This window comes from Vombatus ursinus, unplaced genomic scaffold (genome assembly GCF_900497805.2).
Source record: "Vombatus ursinus unplaced genomic scaffold, bare-nosed wombat genome assembly UNPS02000582.1, whole genome shotgun sequence".
NCBI lineage: Eukaryota > Metazoa > Chordata > Mammalia > Diprotodontia > Vombatidae > Vombatus > Vombatus ursinus.
Window position 1 is genome coordinate 1441130 of NW_020940360.1, and position 18280 is coordinate 1459409.

An 18280-nucleotide genomic window follows, 5' to 3' on the forward strand; every position below is an offset into this window, starting at 1 on the left:
CCTAAACATGAAGTTTTATTATTCAGTTCCTTATACTAGTTGCTACCCTCTGTCAATGTCTCTTCTGAAAAGTGATACTAGCTTGTTGTTGTCCTCTCAGGGAGTGGTACCTAGAACTGTACATAATATTCCAAATGCAGGTTGGCTCACATTTGGAAGGAAGAAGACAACAATATCATCTCTCTTGCTAGGGATACTTTACCAAACTGTTTTTTTAGCTACCAGATCACTGCTAACTCTTTCCACTCAGAAGCTTAGTTTCAGCTCTCATAACCTCTCACTTGGACTCTTGCAATAGCTTCCTTAACAGCCTCCCTGCCTCCAATCTTTCCCTTCTCCAGTCCATCCTTTACAAAGATGTTAAACCAGTATTTCTAAAGTACAGTTCTAACCATGCCACTTCTCTGCCCAATAAGCTTCATGGCACCATAATGCCTCTGGTATAAAAAATAAAACCTCCTCTTTGACACTTAAAATTCTTTAAAATCCATCCCCAAACTTTCATTCCATGCTACTCACATATCACCTTCCCTCACACAGTTTCAGCCAAACTAAACTACTTGCCATTCCCCATATACAATATACTCCATCTGCTGTACCTTTGTACAGTTCCTGTAATGCTTTCCCTCTCCATTCAAAACTTCTGTATTTTTTTTTTATTTATCTCTGTACACACATCCTCTTCCCCTACTTCCTAACAGAATGCAATCTCTTTGAGGCAAGCTAGTTTTCATTTTTCTTTATATACACATGGTCTAACAGTACCTGGAACACAGCAGATATTTGCTTGTTTATTCAACTAAACAAAGCCCTATAATCCATTAAAATCCTAGGTTCTTTCTGAGCTATTTTTGAACCACGTTCCCCATCCCATACTTGTACAACTCATTTTTTGAATACAAGGGCATATTTATATTTATCCCTTTAATTAATGAGACACCATGGGACAGCGGAAAGAGTACTGAGTTTAGAGATGAGCCTACATTCAAATCCCATCTCTACCAATTAAAGGGATCTTTAGTTGTTTCAGTTTTCTGAGTTTCAGTTTCCTTATCTGTAAAATTAGGTGACTGGATTAGATTAATAGTGTCAAACTAAAATAGAAACAGATCCCTGTTAGCAGCACACTGACTTAGAAAATCACAAATTAACACTAGATTGTAGTTATTTATTTTGTTAAGCATTTCCCAGATATTTTAGTCTGATTCAGACTCATTAGGGAGTTTTGCGGGCTGCTTGCACAGAATTTGACACCTCTGGGCTAGATGATCTATAAAGATCTATCTCTCTTCTAGTTTTAAATCTATGATTTCCCCTCTTTGCTAAAATTTTATCTAAGTAACTTTAGACACACTCTAGCCAAGTGAGATCTTTGCAGCTTTCAATAACTTCATCCAATCATTAGCTACTCTCCTAGTTTCAGGAGCATCTACAAGTTTGATTACGTAAGTCCAGGCATCTTCATCTAAGTAAAACATCAAAATATTGATCAGTAGAGCACCAAGGAGGGAGCCCTTTAGATCCATTAATCAATACTCTTTGCTTTCAGTTAATCAACCAGAAAAGAATCTATCTAACCATACTATCATGTAATATTCCTCATCTCTTCACCTTGCCTATAAGGATATCATGAGCTTGCTGAAATTTATGACAATATCTAGTAACTGCTGAAAAAAGAAAATAAAAATTAGTCAAATATAATTTTTAATGAACCAATGCTGGCTCTTCCTTTCCTAAATAGCTCATCAATTCTAGAATTTCCAAAGAATAATAATAATAGCTCATATTAAATAATTTATTACCATTTAAAAGTACTTTCCTCATAACCCTGTGAGACAGACAGAGCAAATAACACCATTTTATAACTTGTTAATAGATGGTCAGAAAAGTTAAATGACCCATATTTTCAGGTATCTTCTTAAGCCCTTTCTTTAAGTATCATTTGTCTCCAGTTCTGTATCATTTCCCCTGTTCTTGACAACTTCTCAAAAAGTAATCTGTTCCCACATCCTCAAGTACTGAGCTTAATTGTAATGTTCCTCTTAAATATCCTATCTCTAAATATTCCTCTTATTGGTCAGAAACAAAACCAAGAATGTAAAAATGTAGGCTCCTAGAGGGCAGAGACTACGGAGACTACAAAGGCTTTGTATCTTAGTACAGTGCTTGGCACATAAAAGGTACTTAATATGTGTCTGATGATTGAAAGAAAATTTCAATTCCAAAGAAGTTCCATACTTTATTTTTTAAAGTTACCACCACATAATTACACACAAAAAACACGATTCCACCCCCATTATATTCATTTGCATCCAAGAACCAAAAAAGGGAGGGGAGAGTAGGGGGGAGAGAGTCCATAAATTCTCTTTACATGAATCTTGAATCCTCGAATTTTCAGAGCACATCAATTTATTCCTGATAGGCACAACCTTCAAATTCTCCCATCCCCTTAGTTCACCGGATCTCTCATTTTACTGATGAGAAAACAAGCTGACCCTAGAAGGATTAAGAGATTTTGCCCAGAGTTACACAGCTAGTAATGGTCTGAAGTTGGATTTGAATCGAAGTATTCCTGACTCCAAAATTCCAGGGCCCACTGTGGTAATGCCTTGTTTGTATCTGTATTCCAGTACAGTGCTTCCTGATACAAATGGGACACTTAATATATGCTTTTTGATTGGTCACAGAATTCTGAAAACATAGAATATTTGGAATCATAAAGCATGACCCTCTCTAAAAAGTTCCTTTCCACTCCGACCAACTGCCCCAGCCTCCGCCTTCTACTTCAATCCTACTATCAGTTCCAGGGTCCCTTTAATAAATATAAGATCATAGGTTAAGAGATGGAAGGAACCACAAGGCTCGCATAGTTCAAATCTGCATATTCTTAGACACACACACGCACGCACGCACTTCACACATGAGGAAACCAAGTCTCAAAGAAGAAAGGTGGCCTGCTGCAGCTCACAGGTAGTGGAGACAGAGACAGGGCTCAAACTCTTGTATCCTTTCAGAGTCGGGCTCCTCACTGCCGTTCTCCAGCCTCCACCCTTTCCCCTACTAATCATTCCTCCTCACCACCCCGGCTGTTCCCAGGCCTCGACTCACCCCCCTTCACAAGGGCCACGAACCCCTCCCACAGGGCCACAGCCCCCACCTTTGGAAGGGCCACACACCACTCAGGAGTCACCCCCTCCCCACCCTCAGGGCCATATCCCCCCTACTCCATCAGGAGGGCCTCACACCCCCCGGAAGGTGTCGCGCCCTCACTTCGGCAGGGCCACCCTCCACCGCCATCTGCAAGGCCACAGCCCTCTACACTGGGGCGCTCGACACCCCTTCCCCACCCCCCACCCCACCCCTCTAGTCGTCTTAGTCCTCAGGCCTCCCTCACCAAATCTGGCCGGTCTTCTCCACCTTCCTCTCCGCTAAGGAGCCTCCCAGCCCTAGATCTTCGCGTCAGCCCACCAATGGGCAGACGCCCGAGGGCGGTGAGGGACTCCCTCCCCGGGAGGCTGCGGGGCTGGCTATGGGCTGCGGTTGCCAGGTTGCGCTGTGTTTGAACCCAGAGCCGGGGGCGGGGACGAGGGCGGGGGCGGGGGCGGGGGCGGAGGCTCTTGGAGCAGCGACTCGGGCTCCAGGGTAACGGAGGCGGAGGCCCAGACTGCACTGCGGTACAGCCCCGGCCAATGGCGCCGCTTCTCTGACTCCCATTGGGTGGTACTAGAGGTCTGTCCTTCTTATTGGCTAAGACCGTAGCGGATGCTGCGGAGGGGGTGGGACTATTGCGAGTGAGGGTCTGGCATTGGCTGGCTGCCCCTCACGGGATCCTGTGTCGAGAATGTTGACCAGGCTCTATCGTATTCTCGCTTCAGTGGGCCTCGAGTGTGTGTTTTTGAATGTCCCTGTCTTAGAAATCCCCCTCTCGAATTCCTGGGGTTTGAGGGGGTTTCGGGAAAAGGGGCAACCCAGGGAGAAGGGGGAGGAGGAGGAGGAGGAAAGGAAGCAGGCGCGAGGAAGGCCGTTGGGAGGAAAATTGGTGGGATCTGGGAGCAAAAAAACTGGCAAAGTCGGTGGTACTAGAAACGGGGATGGATGGCACCTTGCACTTCTGCCCTTCAGAATGATTCCTTTGTCCTGGGGTCAGACTTTTCAGTGTTGGAAGAAATTCAACGCTTCCAGGGGTCTTCTTGGAATAGGCTGAAAAGCATAAATGAAAAGTCTTAGAAAAACGTCATCGATGTTATATTTATTTTGCAGGGTTTTTTGTTTTTGCGTCATGAGACCACTTTGGCAGTCTGGTGAAGCCTTTGTTTTCCCCTGGAGTGTTTTTAAATGCATGAAATAAAATGCATAGAATCATTTATTTGGAAAAAAACATTTTTTCCTAATTTAACAGACCGCAGGTTAGATACTAGAAACATATTTAAAATAAGTTTTTAAGTTCCCTTCTCATCTCTGCTTCCTGGCCTTCTAGTTACAGCTAAAATCCCACCTTCTATGAGAAACCTTTCCTGACCCCTCTTGATTCTAGAGCCTTGTTGATGATACACAGTTTTTCCTGTTCTTATAAGCTGTAGCTTGTATGTAAGTCTGCATCTTGTCTCCCCAGTTCTACTAAGCTCCTTGAGAGCAAGGACCATCATATCTTTATATCCTCAACATCTTGCACAATTCCTAGCATATAGAAGTCTAGTAATTTATTGACTGATTTTAAATAGGTTTTCAGGAAATTAAGTTCCAAAAGAGGAATGCTATGTATGTTATTTATATGCTGTACTTAAGTAATCTGAGTATGTAACGTTTGTAAATAGGATCCAATTCAACAAACAATTATTAAGCACCTTTTGCTAGCTTCTGGGACCACAAAAAGAAACGAAAAAACCTTAGAAGTCTTTGCTTCTGGCTTTCTCGTTTTCATGCCTCTGACTTGACAGTTTCAGAGTATTTTTTTTTTGAAAGGGGAGAAGGTTAAATTCTCCTATTCTTCACTGTTATTGTATGTTTACTAGAGATAGATTTTTGAAGAAATTCAGTTTACCATATAAGTGATAAGGTTTGAAATTCACTTCTAGCATAGAATAAGTGCTTAATGCTTTTTTTATTTTTCAGAGAACTGCATTTAAGAGAACTGTGGTTAAATGCCTTCTCATCTAGCTCTTCTAATATGTGAAATAAGGTAATTTTGTTTTTTGACTGAACCAAGCCTTGCTATACAAGAAAAGGTATTAATTTATGCAAGTCACTATATTTTTACATGCTGTTAAAGATGCCCACCAATACTGAGATGTCTGAATGTACTTTGTTACATGAGAAGTATTGCATGAGAAGCTATCTAATATGACATTGGAAGTAAGATGAATCCCAAAAATGAAACAAATAATGAAATGAACACCAGTCTATTAAATCTTTGTTTTCTGTAAGTGCACTGTGTAGTACAAAGACCATTAATGTTGCCTAAAAGAGAAAAAGTCTGCATAATTTGATTTTTTAAAAATTTGAGTTGAATCGTTAGGTTGGATATTGTTAATCATTTGGAAATAAATGGAAAAATACCTGAAATATTTTACTTAAATATGAAAAGCGTCACTAGGTATAGCTAAATTTAATTTATGGAGAGAAAAGGACAGAAGACGGAGAAGTAATATTTACAGACTAAGACAACTGAGCTTATTACTGATAATCTTTTTCTTCATCCAAATTTATATGAAATTGCTAAAAAGTAGAACAATTGAGGTATGACACCTTTTCTTGCTGATCTGGTAGAGTTGCTGATGTAGGATGGGTAAAATAATTAAAAAATGGGTGATCCCAAAGATCAATAAGAATTACAAAGCAGTTGACAACAATGGGCAGTTGAGTTCACACTACTATATAATCAGTGTGTTAATATAAATTTTAACTAAAAAGGTAAAAAAAAAATGTTTGGGAACCTATACATAAATAAGGGATTGATGATTAAAGAAATGCAAATTAAAACACATCTTATACCTATTAGATTGGCTAAAATAATAGAAGGGAAAAGTGATAAATGTTAGAGTGGATGTGGAAAAATTGGAACACTGATTCACTGTTGGTGGAACTGTGAACTGATCAAACCATTTTGAAGAACAATCTGGAATTCTGTCCAAAGAGTTATAGAACTGTATACCATTTGACCCAGCAATACCACTAATAGATGTTTCCCAAGATGATTAGGGAAAAAGGAAAAGAACCTGCATGTTCTAAAATATTTATAGTAGATCTCTTTGTGGTGGCAAAGAACTAGAAATTGTGGAGATGCCCATCAATTGGGGAATGACTGAACAGCTAGCTGTGGTATATGATTGTGATGTGATACATACTGTGCTATAAGAAATAATGAGCCCAATGATTTTAGAAAAACATGGAAAGACTCAGTAATAACATTATTGTTTTAAGAACAACTTTGAATAACTAAGTTATTTTGAGTATTATAAATACTCAAATCAACTACAAAGGATTTTTGAAGAAAGATGCTATCCACATCCAGAGAAAGAACTAAAAGAAGTATATATACTATGGTTTTGCATATATATGTATACAGACTTATTTCTAACGGTAGCCTTCTCTAGAGTGAGATGAGAAGGGAGGAAGGAAAAGAAAGTGCACAGCAGAGAACAAAAGAAAACGTAGAAGGAAGCACAGAAAAGCAGGGTAGCTTTGAAAATGATGTAGCATTTATTACATAATTTTTCAAAAAAAGTAAACAGTGTGAAATGGAAATTCATGATTTTATATTGAATCTTTTTATGTTGTGCTGTGTACATGGAAATATTCTTTTTCTGTCTTTTTGTATTTAAGTTCAAAATGAAAAAAATTAATTTAAAAATAATAAATAAGTGATTCAATTGGTAAAAATAAAGCAGGAAAAAATGAGCAAAAAAACAAACAAACAAACAAAAAAGAGAACCTAACCATAAAAATTACTAGGGTGAGAGGGAAGATTGAGATACAAACTCAGAAGAAGACAATGTCAAAACAGCTACAGGCAAAGCCTCAAGGAAAAATGTGAATTGGACATAAGCCCAACAAGAATTCCTGGGAGAGCTAAAAATTATTTTTAAAATCAAATAAGAATGGTAGAAGAAAAAGTGGCAGAAGAAATGAGAGTATGCAAGAAAGTAAAAGTCAATTAACAGCTTGATAAAAGAGGAACAAAAAAATTGAAGAAAATAACATCTTAAAAAACAGAATTGGCCAAATGGGGAAAAAAAAGGTTAAAAAAAAACCATAGTGAAGAAAACAATTCCTTAAAAATTAGAATTAGGCAAGTGAAAACTCATGATTCCATTAGCTATCAAGAAACAATAAAACACAATCAAAGGAATGGAAAAAAAGAAAAGAAAATTTGAAATATCTCATCAGAAAAACAACTGACCTGGTAAATAGATCAAGATAATTTAAGAATTATTGGACTACCTAAAATGATCAAAGAGAGAGCCTCTTAGATATCACATTTCAAGAAATTATAAAGAAAAACCTCTCCAGTATCCTAGAAGCAGAGAGTAGAGAAGCAAAGAATCATTACTGATGACCTCTGGAAAGAGATCCCCAAACGAAAAATCCCAGGAATATTATAGCCAAATTTCAGAGTTCCCAGGTCAAAGAGAAAATACTCCAAGCATCCAGAAAGAAACAATTCAAATATAATGGAGCCACAGTCAAAATCACACAGGACTTAGCAGCTACCATGTTAAAGAATGGGAGGCCTTGGAATATTATATTCCAGAAGGCAAAGGAATGAGGATTGCAACCAAGCATAACCTAGCAGGTGAAGCTGAGTACAATCCTTCATGGGGGAAAAATAGATACTCAATGAAATAGAGGAATTTCAAGCATTCCATATGAAAGATCAGCGGTAAATAAAATATTTGATTTTAAAGATAAGACTTAAGAGCAGCATAAAAAAGAAAACATGAAGAGAAATCATAAGGGATTCAATAAGGTTAAACTGTTTACATTTCTATATAGGAATATGATATATGTAACTCCTAAGAACTTTATCATTATTAAGGCAGTTGAAAGGACTTTACATAGACAAAGGACATGGGAATGAGTTGATTGTGTTTGGATAATGTAAAAAAATGGAATGGGTGAGAAAGAGGTATGCACTAGGAAAAGGGGGAAAGGAGAGGAAAAATGAGAATTATTTCACATAAAAGAGGTGTACAAAGAAGAGATTTTACAAGGAAAGAGAAAATAGTGAGGTGGTAGGCAATGTGTGACCTTCACTGTCATCTGAATTGGTTCAAAGAGGAAAGAATATACATACACACTAAACTGAGTACAGAAGTCTGTCTTACCTAACAGAGATGTAGAAAGGAAAGAACATAAGAGAAAGGGAAGAGGAGTGATAAAAGAGAGGGAGGATAAAGGCAGGCAGTAAGAAGTAAAACAGATTTTAGAGGAGGGGCAGGATAAAAAGAAAGAAGGATAAAGAAAAGAAAATAGGATGGAGGGAAATGCACAGTTAGTAATCATTACTGTGAAATTAATAGGAAGAATTTATCCATAAAATGGAAGCAGATAGTAGAATGGATTAGAAATGAAAATTGAACAATATGCTGTTTGCAAGAAACACACTTGAAACAGAGACACGCACAGTTAAGATAAGGAGCTGGGTCAGAAACTTCTGTTTCAGCTGAAGTTAAAAAGACAAGGGTTAGCAATCAACATCGCAGACAAAGCAGAAACAAAAGGTACATAGACAATGAAGTAATATCAATATGAACCAAATGATGTAGTTTTTTCAGTTTTATTCAACTCTTCATTTGAGGTTTTCTTGGCAAAGATACTGAAATGGTTTGCCATTTCCTTCTCCAGCTCATTTTATAGATGAGGAAACTGAGGCAAACAGGATTGAGTTACTTGCCCAGGGTCACACAGATAGTAAGTATGTGAGGCCAGATTTGAACTCAGGAAGATGAGTCTTCTTGCCTCCAGGCCAGCACGCTACCCACTGTGCCACCTAAGTTGCCCCTAAATGGCATAGTTAAATGGGTCAAAGGAGGAAATAGACCAGGCATAGGGAACATGTGGGCTAGAGGCTACATGTGGCCTTCTAGGTCCTGGGGTGTGGCCTTTTAACAGAATCCAATTACAGAACAAATCCTTTTATTAAGGGGATTTGTTTTGTGAAGTTGAGATTCAAACAGCCACACTTGAGGACCTAGAGGGCTACATGTGGCCTCCAAGCTGCAGGTTCCCCACCCAGTAGGGAACCTCACTTTCTCCTCTCAGAGCTAGATAATAGCTAACCACAAAATAAATAGGAAAGAAGTCAAGGAGAGGAATAGAATCTTAGAAAAGTTAGAAAAGATAGGCCTCTGGAGAAAACTAAATGGGAAGAAAAAGGAGTATGCCTTTTTGTCAGCTATACATGGCACCTCCACAAAAATTAACCATATATTAGGTTATAAAAATCTCACAACCAAATGCAGAAAAGTAGAAATATTAAGTGCATTTTCAGACCACAATACAATAAAAATTACATTTAATATGGGGTTATAGAAGCATAGATTAAAAATTAATTGGAAACTAGATAATCCTGAAAAATGAGTGGGTCAAAGAAGAAATCACACAACCAATCAGTAATTTCATTAAAGATAATGACAACAATGTGACAATATGGCAAAATTTTTGGGATGCAGTCAAAGTAATTAGGAGAATTTTTATCTCTAAACACATACAAGAGAGAAGGGCAAATAAGTGAATTGAGCATGCAACTAAAAAAAACTAGAAAAAGACTAAATTTTAAATCCTTAAACAGCAAAATAAACATCTTAAAAATCAAAGGAGAGATTAATAAAATTTTTAAACCATTAATAAAATTGAAAGTAAAAATCCATTAAACTATGAACCAGTTTTATGGGAGGAAAAACAATAGATATAAATCATGGGTTAATTTGATTAAAAAAAAAAGAAAACCAAATTAACCATCAAAAATGAAAAAGGGGAATGTACCACCAATGAAAATGAAATTAAAGCAATTAATAGGAGTTATTTTGCCCAATTATGTGCCAGTAAGACTGACAGTCTAAGTGAAATGAGTATTTATAAAAATAAAAATTTCCCAGATTAACAGAAGAAGTAGAATATTTAACCTTATCCTAAAAAAAGAAATTGAATCAGCCATAAATAAACTCCCAAAGAAAAAATCTACTGGACCAAATGGATTTACAAGTGAATTCTACCAAATATTTAAGACACAATTAATCCCAGATATGATATAAAGTATTTGAAAAAATAGGTACTGAAGAAGTCCTACCAAATTCTATCTATGACACAGCTATGGTTTTTGTTACACAAACCAGGGAGAAAAAAAAAGAGAAAACTATAGACTAATTTCCCTAATGAATATTGATGCAAAAAAATTAAATAAAATACTAGTAAAAAGATTACAACAATGTATCACAAAGATCATACACTATTACCAGGTGGAATTTATATTAGATATGCAGGCTGGTTCAATATTAGGAAAACTATCAGCATAATTAGCCAAATCAATAGCAAAAAATAACTAAAACATCATATGGCAGAAAAAGCCTTTGGCAAAATACACCACCCATTCCTATTAAAAACATTAGAAAGTATAGGAATAAATGAAGCTTTTCTTTAAATGATGATTAGTATCTATCTAAAGCCAAAAGCAAGCATTATATGTAATGGGGAAAAGCTAGAAATCTTCCCAATAAGATCAGGAATGAAGCAAGGATGTACATTATCACCATTATTATCTAATATTGTACTAGAAATGCTAGCTTTAGCAATAAGACAAGAAAAAGAAATTGAAGGAATAAAAACAGGCAAGAAGGAAACAAAACTATCACACTGCACACACTATGATGGAATACTTAGACAACCCTAGAGAATCAACTAAAAAACTAGTTTAAACAATTAATTTACCAAAGTTGCAGAATAGGAAATAAACCCACATGAATCATCAGTATTTCTATATGCTACCAACAAAACACAGCAGGAAGAGATAGAGAAATTCCATGAAAAATAACTGCACATAATATGAAATACTTGAGAATCTACCTGACAAGACAAACTTGGGACTTTATGAACACAATTACAAAACACTTCCTACAGATGAACAGATCTATACAATTGGAAAAATATTAATTGCTTGTGGGTAAGCAGAATCTATATAATAAAAATGACAATTCAATGTAAATTAATTTACTTATTCAGTGCCATACCAATCAAAATACCAAAGAATTATTTCATAGAGCTAGAAATAATAATAAATTTCATCTGGAAGAACAAATGATCAATATGGTCAAGGAAATCAGTGAAAAAATTTGAAGGAAGGTGACCTAGCAGTATCAGATTTCAAACTATATTACGAAGTGGTAATTATGAAAACAAACTGTTATTAACTAAGAAATAGAGTGATATATCACTGGAATGGATTAAGGACACAATACACAGTTGTAAATGACTATAGTAATCTAGTATTTGATAAACCCAAAGAGCCAAACTTTAGGGGCAAGAACTCACCTTTTGACAAAAATTTCTGGGAAAACTGGAAAGCAGTTTGGCAGACTGATGTCTCACACTATATACCAAGATAAAGTCAAAATGGTTAAGTGATTTAGACATAAAAGGCTGAAATAAGCAAATTAGAAGAGCATGGAAAATTTTACCTGTCAGATTTGTGGATAAGGGAAGAGTTGATAACCAAACAAAAGATAGAAAGGATCCTGGGAAGTAAAATGGATAAATATGATTACTTGAAATTTTTTAAAATTTGCACAAATAAAACCAATGTAGCCAAAATTAGAAGGAAAGCAGGAAACTGGGAAAAAATGTTTATAGGAAGGTTCTTTGATAAAGTCCTTATTTCTCAAATATATAGAGAACTGAGGCAAATTTATAAAAATAAGAACCATTGATAAATGGTCAAAAGATAAAAATAAGCAGTTTTCAGAAGAAGAAATCAAAGCTATCAATAATCACAAAATACTCTAGATCATTGTTGATTAGAGAAATGCAAATTAAAACAAGTTTGAGATACTCCCTCATGCCTATCAGATTGACTAACATGACAGAAAAGGAAAATTTTAAATGCTGGAAGGGATGTGGAAAAATTAGGACACTAATGCATTGTTGGTGGAGTTGTGAACTAGTCTAATCATTCTGGAGGACAATTTGGAACTACATCCAAAGGGCTTTCAGACTGTGTATATCCTTTGACTTTACAAAACTACTAGGTCTATATTCCAAAGAGATCAGAGAAAAGAGTAAAGATTTTATTTGTACAAAAATATTTATAACAGCTCTTTTTGTGGTGGCAAGGAATTGGGAATTGAGGGAGTACCTATCAATTGGGGAATACCTAAGCAAGTTGTGGTATATTATTGTGATAGAATATTATTGTGCTATAAGAAATAATGAGCTGGATGGTTTCAGAAAAACTTGAGAAAACTTGTATGAACTGAAATAAAGTAAAGTGAGAAGAATGGAAAGATCATTGTGCACAGTAACAGCAATATTGTAATGATGATTAGCTATGAAAGACTTAGCTACTCTGAGCAATACAATAAGAGGTTCCCAAATTTATTTGGCCTACTGCCCCCTTTAAAAAAAATTATTTAGCGCCCCCTGGAAATCCACTTTCTTTAGCATTTTGTTTTTTTTTTTAATTTGTATCATTTTAAAAATGACACATCTTAAATTTAATAATTTATTGTAAATGTTGGTTTTTTTCCTGCATTGAAATTTTGATGAAGTAATATTGCATCGTGTAACTATATAGTATCATATTGTAAGCAAGTCATTACATGCACATATTCCTACGGAATCATGCTGGACTTCCCGACAATGTGCAACATGCTCACTTGCCCACACTTGCTTGTTAAGACCTGTTGGTGGACTTCACCACTGATTGATTATATAACCGATTATAACCGATTATAACCGTTACAAATTGCATTTTGTGTGTTTATTTGGAAAATAATGTAATCACTATGACTTTAACTCAACAAATGAAACATGTACAAACAGTTTTTCAAAATTTTCTTATCTTCTCTTCTTTCCTTATGCTTCCACTGCCTCCTTATTTTTATTCAACTCCCCCCAATTGCACTCGAGGCTATTAATACCCACCCCTGGATCATTCCAGCTCCCCTATCACCCACTTTGGGAACCTATGAATACAATGACCTATAATTGTATCAAAGAACCCATTATCAAAAATACCATTTCACCTCTAGAGAGAAAATTGATGAACTCTTGGTGTAAATTGAAGCATGCTTTTTTCACTTTGTTAAGGCTTCTTTTTTTGTTGTTGTCGAGAGTTTTTTTTTTCAGGTCTGTTTTTTTTTTTGCCACATGGCTAATTTGGAAATATGTTTGCATGACTTCACAAATATTCTTGATGCCATGTGGCTTGCCTTCTCAAGGGACAGAGGTGGGACTTAAGGGAGGGAGAGAATTTGGAATTCAAAAAAATTTTAATGAATGTTAAAAATATATTTAAAAATAAAAAAAACAAAGCAAATGTAACCAAATTATAAAGATCAAACAGGACTTGAATGAAGAGATATTAGAAGACACCTCTAATCCACTAAGTACTTAGTGTTACACATTGCACAGGGTTTCAGATTCCTTCAATGTATTAATCAGTTATGTTTACTGTTTTCTCTTTTAAAAAATACTATTTGTAAAAAGAAACAAAAAAAAAACCCAAGCAACTGTTTGTTATATGGGATGGCTTTCTGGGATAGGGAAGGATATTTGGGATAACTATACAGATGTAAGAAACAAAAAATATAAATAAAATCATGAAAATAAAAAGAGTTGGGTCTAAATCCCATATCTGACATCTACTTGTTTTGTGAACTTGGGCATGTAATGAAACTGATCTTCAGTTTCTTCGTTGGTTCAATGGGGATGATATCTGTAATATTTACTTCACTGGTATTATCTCAAATGAGATAATAAATATGAAGTATATTACAAACATCAGCACTATATAAATTAAGTTACTACCCCTATTATTCTAATCTCTGACTGAAAATAGAAAAAGAAGTCCATAAGAAAAAAAAATCTCCTACCCTTGGGAGGAAAATGAAGCTTAAAATCAAGGCTATAATAAGAAAACAGTGCCCACTTTTACCTTATTCTTTGTCAACAGATACAGGTGCCCTAAGTGTCAAGCTTCCTTGGTATTTGTAATTTCCCATAACACATCAGTTAGTATGGATTCATTTATTTCCATTGAATTGTTCTTTGGAATCAGTTAATCAGCTAATTAACAAGCATTTATTAAGCTCTTATTATGTGTCTAGAGTCATTGTGCTAAGTAAGTGTTGGAAATACAAGTAGAAGCAGACAGTCCCTGCTCTCAATGAGCTTACATTTTAATCGAGGAAGACAACATTTAAAAGGGAACTAGAAAGGGAGGTTAGTGAGGGAGAAGGTTCTTGGCATGGATCATGGTAGAGGAAATTTCTGTGGAGATGATTCAGCCATGCAGCCTAGAGAGGGATAAAGACATCAGCTGGAGTCTGTAGATTTCAGCCACTTTGGGGGATTTTGCCTGTTAAAATTAAATTCTGATATTATAGAACAGTCAATTCAAGGCCTTTTGTCACACTACTTCAAATTATGTCATGGGGATAAAAAATTATAGGAAAATAGAAGATACTTTGGGAACCAGAATTCTAGTGAGTGAGGCAGGAACAATTCCATTCTATGGCTCATTTTTCCTTGAAGGTCTCTTTCTGGTTAATGAATGGGAGTAAACAATTGGCATAACCATCAAGCCTTTGAGTTGGCATATATTCTCCTCACATTTACAGTAATACTTCTCAACTGAACTTTAGACTCATCATCCTAACTATGGCCTTTTTTTTATTCTTTAAAAAAAATTTTCCCCTTCATTTTGCTGCTTTTCTTTTTGTCATTATTCCTGGTAGTTCATCCATGTCTGCATTCCTTTGCTGGATCTTGTCTGTCTCTCTGATGCTGTTACTTGCCCTTCACATTTCCTGTTTTTGTATCCTGGATTAAAAGAAGTAAGCTGCTTTGAGTTGAACTTTAATCCATCCAAATGAAGTCTCTTGTACACACAGGTGATTATTTCTGATAACTCCAGCTGTCTGAAATATTGAATTACTAGAAGGAACATTTTTAGGGGTTTAAATATGTGTGATATTCCATGCCTTGAGTCATTTTCAAGTATCCCCTTTGATCTCACTCTGAAAGACAAATTTGTTGGTTTGCCACCTACCATGGGGCAGGCATGATGTAGTAGAATGAGTGCTGGAGATACCAGGTTTCTGGAGAGAGCTAGATTAGAATCCTACCTCTGATGCTTACTGGTTATAGACTATGGACAACTCAATTCACCTCTCTAAACCTCAGTTGCCTCATCTGTGCATAATAATATGTAATCTACCTATTTCAAAGGGTTGTGATAAAAGCACTTTGTAAACTTCAAAGTGCCATATAAATGTGAATTATCAACATCTTTCTTTACCATTCCGTAAGTTTCCTCATTTTAAGACAGTTACCAGACCCTATCCTTATCTCTCTGATCTTTCAGTCTGAATTAGATTAACAACCTCACTGACCTCTTAGTTTTAAATTGTTTTCGCCCTTTACCCTCCCCACTTCCTACGTCTCTCTCTCTCTCTCTCTACCACTGTTCTCTTCTCTTGCTAAGTCAATACCTTAAAACTAGTTCACTGGCATTATTTCAAGGTCATTACTGCAAAGAGATAGCTCACTTTCCCCTTAAAATTCCTGTAAAGCTTGATCTCATTTTACATATGAGATGCATTCCTGAAAAGATATGTGTAGGGTGGCCATTTGAAGAGCAGATGTTTTCCTGTCCATTTTATAATACTATAGTTTCAGATTTGCTCCCACAGAAAAGAAAAAAAAAACTTGCTTCATGCAGAAAAAAATGCTAAAAATGTTAGATTATCCTTAAGGAGAATTCTGCCTTTTGTTATTATGCAGTGAAGACCCAGGACAAATTCCACTTCCATACTATAGCTGTCTTTGACATCCCAACCTGTAACACTATTCTAAATTCCTATAGCATACTTTTGTAATGGGTTTAGCAAATAGGCAGATTGTATCAACTTTGTTGATGCAACCTCTCCACATAAAGGAAGCATGGAGCTTGCTTCTAAGAGAATTGTGATCTGTATAAGGGAGCATGCAACTGGGGTGCTAGTGTCTGGTCTTGCAATGGGGTGAATACATCTGGTGGGGTTTGATCCAATGGCAGTAGAGAAGAAATATCTTAACTCCTCAGAGTATATCCTAGAATAGTGAGGGGAATATGTCACCAGACTGCGACTGAGTGAGTGGGGCTAAACCTAAAGAGATTACATTTGGTTATGATGAGTCTAAAGCTGTATACTTGGGTTCAGAAAATAAATATCACATAGGTCAGTCAGTCAATAAACATTTATTAAGCACCTATGTGCCAGGCACTATGCTAAGCACTGGGGATAAAAAAAGAGGCAAAAGATAGTGCTTGGCCCCAGGGAACTCACAATCTAATGGGAGAGACAACAAACAAACAAAAAGATATACAAAGAAGCTATACACAGGATAAACAGAAAATAAAAGAAGGAAGACATTGTAATGAAGAGGAGTTAGAAAAGGCTTCTAGTAAAAGGTGGCATTTTAGTTGGGACTTAAAAGCCAGGAAAGCCAGGAGGTGGAGATGAAGACGGACAGTGTTCTAGGCATAGGGGACAGCTGAAAGATGGAGTGTCTTGTTCTTGAAACAGCAAGGAGGCCAGTGTCATCAGATCAAAAAGTCTGTGGCAGAGAGTAAGGTATAACAAGACTGGAAAGGTAGGAGGGGTCTGGGTTATGAAGGACTTGTAATGCCAAACAAGAGAGGTGGTTAGACACCACTATATCTGAAAAAGATCAGAAGGTTTTAGTATGAGCCAATGTGATGTGGCTTCATTAAGAGAGGCAGTTTCCAGGATTAGGGAGGTGATGGTACTACTATACCCTCTTTCCTGATCAGACCACATTTGGATTATTGTGTATAGTTCTAGGTACTTTTCAGAAGGACAGTAATAATAAGCTAGAAAGTGCACAAAAAGAGGGTGACTGGAATAGTGAAGGACCAACATGCCATAAGAGGACTAGTTGATGGAACTTGGAATAGTTAACTTAGAAAAGAAAAAACTTGGGAGGGAGGGGTCATGATAGCTATATAAAAGTATATGAAGGATTGTCATCTGGAAAAGGGTTTAGATGTGTTCTGCCTGACTTCAGAGGAAAGAACTAGAGCAATATCTAGAAGGTATGAAGAGGAAAATGTAGGCTCTCTTCTAATAAAATGTGTCCCTTGAATATTTAAAAAACTATTGATATTTTTGGTTTTTACATAAGCTACATTTACCAATATATTCCTCTTTTCTTTATCCCTCTCCACCTTGGAGGAATGGGGAAGAAGGAAGGGTTATATCACAGAGGAAAAAAATGGATGAGAAAAAGTAACCTAACCAACATATCTATGTTGCTCATTGTATGCATTGAACCCCTAGCTCTAAATCTCAGCAAAGAATCTCCCATGTGTATGTTGAAGTCATAAGATTTTCTTGATTAATTATTCAGAAATTCTCTGTTTACCAATACTGAGCCAGGCATAAAACAGGAAGACATAGGTTTACCAAAGGTACTTGCCACCACCATGAAGGAAGTCCAAATAGAAGTTAGGTTCCCCATAAATGGTGATGTCCTTCAGCTGATTCTGTTTGCAGAGGGCTAATTGCATCAAGCTTCATAATGCTATATAGTCTCTTAAGTGAGATATACAGCCATTCAAAAGTGGCCTAACAATCTACCGAGGGAAATGGAATAGATTGAGAATGTCTGTCTATTGTTCAGAAAATAACATTGCATGGATAGTACATTGAGTTTCCTATACTAATGAAATAACACAGTCCTTAAAAAAAATGCACCCAATGGCACTCTATTAGTAGAGTGTCATGAAACACTGTGCTCTCTGAAGAGTCAAAATTGCAGGTGACCCCAAAGGCAGTCAAAGCTGCAGTTTTACCAGCAAGAAGCAGCATAAAATGTATTATCCAGGAAATGAATGATCTTGGTCGTGTAGTTTGCAAAAGATAGGTACTTCACTGGTAACCGTGAAGTATTAAAAGATCTAGTGGCAAAAATAAATGTTTCACAATTATAAAGAGCAAACTTGGCCCCAAAGATAAGACAAGAAAATATATTTTCCCTAATTCCGGTGTAGAACCTTAAGTCC

The 18280-nt window shown here is 36.3% G+C and overlaps 1 protein-coding gene across 1 annotated transcript in view; it reads right to left on the reverse strand.

The window, feature by feature from the left end:
• LCA5 (lebercilin LCA5) overlaps positions 1-18280 on the reverse strand; it is a 143208-nt gene that overhangs the window by 44476 nt on the left and 80452 nt on the right. The window contains 2 exon segments of the mRNA XM_027854139.1: positions 3395-3769; positions 3772-4046. Coding sequence (XP_027709940.1) covers positions 3395-3769; positions 3772-4046 — 650 coding nt within the window.